The sequence below is a fragment of the Ictidomys tridecemlineatus genome, chromosome 3, assembly GCF_052094955.1.
Source record: "Ictidomys tridecemlineatus isolate mIctTri1 chromosome 3, mIctTri1.hap1, whole genome shotgun sequence".
NCBI lineage: Eukaryota > Metazoa > Chordata > Mammalia > Rodentia > Sciuridae > Ictidomys > Ictidomys tridecemlineatus.
In genome coordinates this window covers 157,153,555-157,163,121 of record NC_135479.1, presented here as the reverse complement: position 1 = coordinate 157,163,121, position 9,567 = coordinate 157,153,555, and the positions used below count along the sequence as shown (strand labels likewise).

General features: G+C 40.2%; 1 protein-coding gene across 1 annotated transcript; it reads right to left on the bottom strand.

The window, feature by feature from the left end:
* Positions 1-718: 718 nt before the first annotated feature.
* On the bottom strand, positions 719-8,308 carry Dppa2 (developmental pluripotency associated 2). The gene is given in 7 exon segments (XM_078041178.1): positions 719-800; positions 2,859-3,054; positions 4,282-4,543; positions 5,463-5,516; positions 5,609-5,745; positions 7,137-7,293; positions 8,252-8,308. Coding segments are annotated over 7 exon segments (945 nt in total).
* Positions 8,309-9,567: the final 1,259 nt, after the last annotated feature.

Below are 9,567 nucleotides of genomic sequence, written 5' to 3'. Positions count from 1 at the left end.
TAGCTCAGTGGTAGAGTACTTGACTACACGTGTGAGGCCCTGGGTTCGATCCTCAGTGCCACATAAAGATAATAATTCATCACAACTAGTAATAATAGGTAGTTAATAAAGAGGCAGGGGGTTAGGGTTATAGCCCAGTGGTAGAGTGTCCCTGGGTTCAATCTTAGTACACACACAAAATTAATATTAAAGAGAAGCATAAAAGAACTCTTTTGCTCAGTTTCCCCATAAACCTAGCAGCTCTTTCTATATATAGTTAATACTTGGAGTCTGACACAAATGATCAGGAGACACTGAAAATGAAAGACGGTCAGAAACCAGCCCAGCATTCATCAGGCTGTGTGATGATTTACCTATGGGCTCTCCACCACTTGTCCTGGGAGGGAAGAGGAATATTTGCAAATTTATGTCCTGTTTTGGGGCCAATAGTGGGAAAGCAGAAAACTTTGTCTGTTTCTTCTCAATTGCCTTCAGATCAAAATAGTACTTCAACAATCTCTCTCTCTCTCTCTAGACTCTATCTCTCTCACTCTCTCTTTAAAAAAATGTAAATGAGGGCTGGGGATGTGGCTCAAGCGGTAGAGCACTTGCCTGGCATGCGTGCGGCCCAGGTTCTCTCTCTCTCTTTCTCTCTCTCTCTTAAAAAAAATGTAAATGAAGGAGGGTGGCTGTGTTCTAATAAACCTTTTATTTACAAAAAAAAAAAAAAACACATTGCTTAAGGTGGCACCTTTCGGTATCCTACAGTGCATTGCTTTTTCTCTCTTGTTATAATTAATCCTTTCATCATCTTCTTATTCCTACAAGACAAGTTAGAAAAGAATTGTAAAAAAATTTACTAGAGTAGATACCATTTAACACTAACCCCTTGAAAGTGGCTGATAAACAAGAAATGCAATTCTGGAGCTCCTGAGCAGTTTACCCCCATACAGGATAGTGAGTTAAAAGGATACACAGAGGGGCTGGGTTGTGGCTCAGTGGTAGAGCACTTTCCTAGCCCGTGCAAGGCCCTGGGTTGGATCCTCAGCACCACATATAGATAAATAAAGGCATTATACCCATCTACAACTACAAAAAAGTATTTAAAAAATATATATATATATATTTTTTAAAGGGTACATGTTTAACAGAGGAACAGCACTGTCTCAGGACTCCTGTTTATTGCAGTGGTCATCTTTATACTTTCCCATCCCACAGTTCCTCCCCATTTACACACACTTATGATACTCCCATTAAAAAATGAAGAAACAAGTAGAACATATTGGAATATATTACTCAGCCATAAAGAATGAAATGATGGCATTTGCCAGTAAATAGAAGGAGCTAGAGACTATCATGCTAAGTGAAATAAGCCAATCCCAAAATGTTAAACAAAGGTTGAATGTTCTCTGCAAATGCTGACTCAAAAAGGGGGTGAAGGGGCTGAAGATATGGCTCAAGCGGCAGCATGCTCGCCTGGCATGCGCATGGCCCTGGGTTCAATCCTCAGCACCACGTACAAATAAAGATGTTGTGTCCACCAAAAACTAAAAAATAAATATTTAAAAAAAAAAGGGGGGATGAAGGTTCACCAGATTGGGCAGGGGAGTGTAGGGAAAGGAGAGGGGATGGGAATAGGAAAGACAGTAGAACGAATCAGACAGAACTTTCCTATGTTCATATATGAACACATGACCAGTGTAACTCCACATCATGTACAACCAAGAGAATGGGATCCTAATTAATTAAGTCATACTCCATGTATGTATGTCAAAATATGTTCTATTGTCACGAGTAACTGAAAAGAATTAAAAAAAAAGTTAAAAAAAAAGAGAAAGGAGTAGGAAGAATGTGTGTGGGGGAGAGATTACTTTTATGGTCTCTCTAAAACCTAAAACAGCTTGTAATGTATGTTTTTTTTCCTAGAGGCTATGTAATCATTATATTCTGAAAGAAGTGTCTGTCTCAAAGCTGGGCACCTGTAATCCCAGCAACTAGTGAGGCTGAGGCAGGATGATTTTAAGTTCAAGGCCAGCCTCAGCAATTTAGTGAGGCCGGGCTTGGTGATCCCAGCGGTTCCAGAGGCTGAGGCAGGAGGACCATGTGTTCAAAACCAACTACAGCTAAAAGCAAGGTACTAAGCAACTCGGTAAGATCCCATTTCTAAATATATGAAATAGATCTGGGAATGTGGCTTAGTGGTTGAGTGCCCCCAAGTTCAATCAATCAATAAATAGATCCCATTTCTAAATATATGAAATAGATCTGGGAATGTGGCTTAGTGGTTGAGTGCCCCCAAGTTCAATCAATCAATAAATAAATAAGACTGGGGATGTAGCTCAGATAAATAAATAAATAAATAAGAAAGACTGGGGATGTAGCTCAGAGGTTAGGCATACCTGGGTTCAATCCCAAGTACCAAAAAGAAAAAGGAAAAAAAAAGAAGTCTGTGTCCCCTGCCAAATGACTGAGCAATAATATATAATATATAATATATAATGACCTACAGGGTCATTATATATTTTATATGAGACTATAAAAATCTTTTCTGGTCTGTTCACCTTTTCCCAGATTCACTCAATATATATGTATTAATAATCTTGACCTATTTTGCAGTTTCCAAGTGCATGATAATCTTTTTCCATATTGGTATTGGCTATTTCCATTAAAAAAAGGCCCAAATGATTCCTTTCCAACTGGTAAGCTCGCCTCCCCCCCCCCCCAGTATATATAACCTCTTAGGAAACCTCCCTAAACTACTCTAGTATAGCTACTTCCCATATATTTTCAGAGATCCATCTACACATCTCCCTTAACTAAATCCATCTACACATCTCCCTTATTTGTATGCCATGCTTAGAAAAAAAATCAAATGTTACCTTTTTACACACTCAGGACATAACATATTATCTTCTAGTCCCGAGGGTGGAAAAATACAGGCAGGTAACAGGAAGAGGGAAATCATCCTCTTGGGAGTGTCAGGGACCCAAGTCTGACCTGCATGGAACTGCAGGCGAACCCAGCCTGCTGTTTCTGCAGAAAGAAATTGTCCATGGACCACACACCACCTGATACCTGGGAAGGGAAGAGAAGCGAATATGAATGGCAAGATCTGGATGTTTCTCCAATAAAACCCCTCAGGAAGTCACTCTTTATTTTATCCTTCTATTCTGCTGATAAATCAGTTAAATAAAATACATAAAAAAAGTGCAGGCCTCGGGCACAGTGGTGCACGCCTATAATCTGGCTTGGGAGGCAAAGGTAGGAGGATCTCTAGTTCAAAGCCAGCCTCAGCAATGGTAAGGAGCTGAACAACTCCGTGAGTCCCCAAATAAAATACAAAATAGGGCTGGGCATGTAGCTCAGTGGTCAAGTGCCCCTGAGTTCAACTCTTGGTAATAAATAAATAAATAAGAAGTGTAAATAAAAAAAACATTATCATCTAGGTTCACAAATTATATAGAACAAGAGAAATGATAGTTAACTTTTTGTAATGCTTGCTTTGTGTCCAGGATTCTAAGTGATTTACCTATTAATATATGTATTCTTAAGTACATTATTAACATTTATATCTATTTTTTTCTTTTTTCTTTTTTTTTTTAGAGAGAGAATTGTATTTATTTTTTAGTTTTCGGCGGATACAACATCTTTGTTTGTATGTGGTGCTGAGGGTTGAACCCTGGCCGCACCCATGCTAGGCGAGCATGCTACCGCTTGAGCCACATCCCCAGCCCTATCTATTTTTTCTTTCCCCTCCAGTGCTGGGAATTGAATCTCAGACCTCAGATCTGCTAGGCAAGCACTTCACTGAGCTACACCCTCAGCCTTGCACCAAACATTTCCATGGTCATTGTTTGCTCTCCAACATGACAAGTCATGTGCTTCACATAAGTCTCACAATCATTCTAGGACATAGGTATTTATAATGTTTTCATAGAGAATGACACCAGGGCTTAAGCCAAGTAATTTACCAATGTTTCATACTTAGGAGATAATTAAATCAAGGAATTGCCTTAAGAGGAAAAGACCTTAGGGGATTAGCCAGCCATATTAGATTATGCTTTCTTCCCACCTTGGAATTCTGCTTTGTGATGAAAAAGGACAATTATCCAGTCACCTGGCCTAGAGATCCATCCAAACAAAACTTGGCTATTCATCGACCAAAGAAGTCCCACATGAATCCAATTTCTAATCTACAGTTATTTTAACTAATTCCTTCCCTTTTGCCCCCTTACAGTCTTGCAGTAATAAACATTAACCTGTTTCTTGGGTCTAGTACTCACATCTTAAGGCTGATCTTACCAGAGGTTTGCAGCAAAAAGGCCTCCACAGAAGTAGGGATGGGACACGAATTCACAGCCTTGCGCTGATTGGCTCTGGCAGCAATCCTTGCCCAAGATGCCAATATGGACTCCTGAGCTGAATTTACAACTTCAATCATGTTAGTCTCTTCCTCTCTTTTAACCTTATTATGCCTTTCCTGAAGCCCTGTTGCATTGGCCGCTGCCTTCCATTTCCTGGAAACTGGCTTCAATCTGGCCTCCTGAGATGTTTCAGGAATATCCTGAAAATGAAATTCATGGTAAGTATTTGGAGAAGTGTTACTGCCATAAGGGTGGCTTGTATTAACTTAAATCATAGTTTCTCCCTGTACTTTACTGGAATTATACCTGCTGGGCAAGCACTCTGCCAATGAGCTCCTTCCCTAGCCCTTGTTATTTTTACTTTTTATTTTTTGCAGAACTGGAAGTTGAAATTAATGATGTTCTACCACTCCATTAAATCCCCCAACTTTTTTTTTTTTCTCTCTCTCCCTCTCTTTTTCCTTGAGACACAGTCTATTTAAGTTTTCCAAGACTAGCCAGATGGCAATCCCTCTGCCTCAGCCTCCTGAGTAGCTGGGATTATAAGTGTGTGTGCCACATGCCCAGTATATCATTCATTTTTTTTGGCGGGGGTGGGCACTCAACCACTGAGCCACATCCCCAGCCCTATTTTGTATTTTATTTAGAGTCAGGGTCTCATTGAGTTGCTTAGCGCCTCACTTTTGCTGAGGCTGGCTTTGAACTCATGATCCTCCTGTCTGAGCCTCCCCAGCCATCCGGATTACAGGTGTTTCAATAGGGTACAGCCCCTTATTATTCTCTATACTGACCTAAATGTGTATGTCAGTATGGGAGCTTAGAAATATTAGTTCCCTTAGGAAAAACTGTTGATTGTTAAAACCATGGGGGTTGCAGGGTTGGGGGAGGCTGCTATTGCCACCTAGTAGGAAGAAGCTAAGGATGCTCCTAAACATCATGCAATATACAGGTCTGCCTCTAAAACACACACAGAGAAACATTATTTGATTCCAAAAGTCCATAGTGCTACAGTTAAGAAATCCTGCCTTGGAGGTGCCACATACATAGCACATTAGCAGGCAGGCCAACCCACACAGAGAGCCCACCACCTTCACTGTCAGCCCCACACCCATCACTTACATATTTTTGTTCGGGATATGCATGCTTCTGTAGCCTCAAATAAACCTCTATTTTCTAAGGAAATTAAAAGGGAAATAAAAGTTAAGATTTGGCAAAGGTTTCCATCCTTAGATCAAGAAGCAGGGGATTCCCACCCATGTACTAACCTGGCCATCAGTACTCAAATTAAATTGTTGGCACCAGTTTCTCAAAGTATCCCGAGAAACGTTATTAATTGGAGGCAAAATGGTCGGCAAGGGAAGGGGTTGTATTTTGCAATTAGGTTTTGTTTCAGGAAAGCAGACTGAAAAAAAAATGGAATCAAAGTAATTTAAGTTTATACAATTTTTTATAATTTCACAAAAATGTTCTCACTTTTCCCACAAATCAGTTTCCACATTATATATATACACACGTGTGTGTATATATACACACACACATACATATATTTTTCCCCTCAATATTACAAATGAACAAATAGATTCAGGAATGAAAGTGCTTGCCCAAGATCACAGTTATTAAAATGGCAGACCTGGAACTCCAACCTACATTAAAATTCTGAATTCTATTTTTTTTTTTAATACTCCATCTTGTTTTCGTAGCCCTTGACCACCTGGATTAGAACATTATATTGGATTTCACTTCCAAAGTGTCTAGATTTTTAACCACAAAATATCAGACACCAAAGAATACACCCCTAAACTCTACCCCATCAACAATGGTCCAGTCAGCCCACTTCATTTTTCTCTCCAACACATCTGACTTCACTCTGCTTAATTCTAACCCATCACTACTTATTTCATCTTGTAGTCAATTATTGGCCCAGAGGATAAAATCATCCCAAAGATACTTATTTGATGCCTTTCTATGAAGCACTGGAAACAGATACAAAAGAGTGCTTTTCAGAGTGGCTAGATTTTAGCAGTAATTCTCATCAAGCAAATACTAGATATTTTTCAAAATTATTTAAGAGGCAAGTATGTTTCAACGATTTTTTCTTGCTTTTCTGGCATCCAATTCAGGGCCTCATGTATACTATGCAAGTGCTCTACTCCTGAGGAAATCCTCCAGCTCATTATCATTTTTATAGATGAGGAGATTGAGCTCCATGGTTGGGAATTTGGACTCTTTTATGTCTGGAAACCTTATAAATATAGATCATGTTCTGGGCTGGGGATGTGGCTCAGTGGTAGAGTGTTTGACTACCATGTATGAGGCCCTGGGTTCAATCCTTAGCACCACATACACACAGAAAAGATTATGTTGTGAGCCTGATGTGATAGTGCATTCCTATAATCCCAACTAAATAGGAGGTTTAGACACAAGGGTGCAAGTGTGAGTCCAGCCTTGACAATTTAGGGAGACCTGTCTCAAAAAATAGCTGAGTCTTTGGGTTCTATTCTTAGCACCAACAAATAGACCAACCAACAAACAGACTCAAACAAAAAAACAAAAACCAGCTGCTTCTATCCAAAATAGCCCACATGCCTATTTTGCATCTTAAAAGCCAGGCAGTAGTGCAAGCAGCTTAGCAATGGAGAAGTATGGGAGTTGAGAAATCTCTTGCCACAGGCACTGGAGGTGGGATTTAGGTGGGTATTGTTTAGTTAGATAACAGGGGAGGGGAAAAAAAACCAACTTTTACTTTTCTTGGGCTTCCCAGTGCTGCTAACTGAGCAGTCTCTGTTCTCATACTCTTATTGTTTTTCCTGGGATTTTAAGGTTTGATACCTTCCTGTTTGATTTCTGTAGTTGAAGAAACACTTGTTTCTATTGGATATTCTTGTTCCTCTGTAACTGGGACCAGTGTTAAAATCACATTTTCCTCATCGAATTGCTCCTCAAGGAAGTTCTGGAAAGAGAAGAGTCAGTCACATATTCTCACTTGATGCCACACAACTAAACTACTTACTTTCAAGACACAAGGTACAAATAAGAAACTCAGGAGACAATAGGTGAATGGAGATAGTACTGGGATTCCTTGAATGTGGTATTGAACCTTTGTTAGATAAATGAAATAATGAGGAAACGGGCAAAAGTCACTTTGGAAATGGGTGATGAAGAGAAAACAGAAGATAGGATTTGGCTTTGAGGGATTTTCCTCAAGTTCTTTCCTCTCCATGAACACTTTCATTTATCTCATACATCTCTTCAGCATGTGTTACTTTCATTTATCTCCGAAATCTCTATGGAATGTATTCTTGTCTTCCTATCTTCCAGCAGAAAGATCTGGACTCAAGCTATTGTCAACTTTCACTCAAAGCAGTAACTTCAGCCAAAAAAGCCACTGACCCTCTAGAATGCTCTGTCTGCTTAATCCTCTGGCTCATTAATGCTATTCTGATTAAAGAAAAAACTCAAGGGCTGGGGATGTGGCTCAAGCGGTAGCGGGCTCGCCTGGCATGCGTGCAGCCCGGGTTCGATCCTCAGCACCACATACAAACAAAGATGTTGTGTCCACCGAAAACTAAAAAATAAATATTAAAATTCTCTCTTTCTCTCTCTCTCTCTCGTCCCTCTCTCTCTTTAAAAAAAGAAAAGAAAAAAAGAAAAAACTCAAAGTAGTCTACAAATTCCTGAACTGGTCTAGCCCCGGCCAGACAGACAGAAGAGAATGCATGCCTTCCTCTGTTCCATTCAAGATAAGAACATATTGCCAAGAAGCATTCAGTGTTGTTTGTTTGTTTGTTTGCAGTGCTAGCAAGATCCCAAGGTCTTGCACGGGAAGGAAGGGCTTCACCATCAGTGTTTGAATGATCCCAGGAGTGAAGGATACTGTTTAAAAAGCAGGTGGGTAGGAAGGGACTAACTTTTCCTGATTTTCTACAGTACAGTTGCTCGCTGCCTTTCTCCTGTTTAATCTTCATGGTGCACTTGTGGTAATTTATTGGTTTTCTTGATTTACAACTCAGGAAACCAAGTCTCAGAAGTTAAATGAGCAATGCCACAGAGTAACACACACTTGAGTACGGTCCTGACGGTGTTTTTTTCTCTTAACCCCCAGGGTGAATAGAACGCCATTCCAGCCCTATTGTAATCTCAGAATGGATTACTACTCTTCACCCCTCCCCCTATTTAAATCTCTTCCCTTAGGCTCTCAAACTCTTAGCTTCCAATTTGTGATTTTTACATTTGTATAGCACTTTTCAAAATGCTCCCCAGATTCACTTTTTCAGCTTACAAAAGAAAAAAAAAATAGTTGACGTTACTGATGGAACATTACTCCACTCTGAGCAAAGTGGGGACCTGAAGCAGTCCTCTGGCCTGGCACAGTGGCCCCGGTAAATACACGAGGATATCTTAATTTAGTTTCCTATCCAGTCCAGGATGAATCAAGTCTAGTCTGGGAACCCATGGGATACAAGGGCATTGGAAATTGGTTGCTTCCTCCTCCTGGGGGAAAAAGCAATCGGTCACTTTACTTTCCGACTTACATTCTCATTTTTTTTTTTAATTTAGCTGACCATTTCTTTTTAAAGAGAGAGGGAGAGAGAGAATATTTTTTTAATATTTATTTTTTAGTTCTTGGCGGACACAACATCTTTGTTGGTATGTGGTGCTGAGGATCGAACCCGGGCCGCACGCATGCCAGGCGAGCGCGGTACCTCTTGAGCCACATCCCCAGCCCCAGCTGACCATTTCTTTACTATTTTTATCTTAACTCGCTACAGCACTTCTTGTCTCTCTCAACAAGATAAATTTTTTCCTTAGGAGTTGGAAACTATTTCTTTTCATTCTCACCCAAACACACATAGAGTATCAATCAAAAGAAAAGTTAAGGATCCATCTGTAAAGAGGAGGAGGTTCCAAGATGGAGGTTTCTTCCACCCAGAAATGGATTGACTCATAGCAGCAAAAAGAAAATGTGAGACCTAGTAAGACTGTGTTAACCAAATGTGAGACAATTAATTCCTTGAGAAAGGAAACTTACCTTCTCAGTGACCCTGTCATTTGCGCCTGACATTTCCAGGACCACGGGGAGACGGCAAAGGCAGCAGGGCCGGGACAGCTATGCGATGTGCTCCTTGTAACCTGAGGCTTACTGGACTGCTCCTTTTATAGGCAAATGTCTCCTTCTACTTCCTGTTACCCAGATGAGCTGTTTATCTTTCTCTATTTCTCCTCC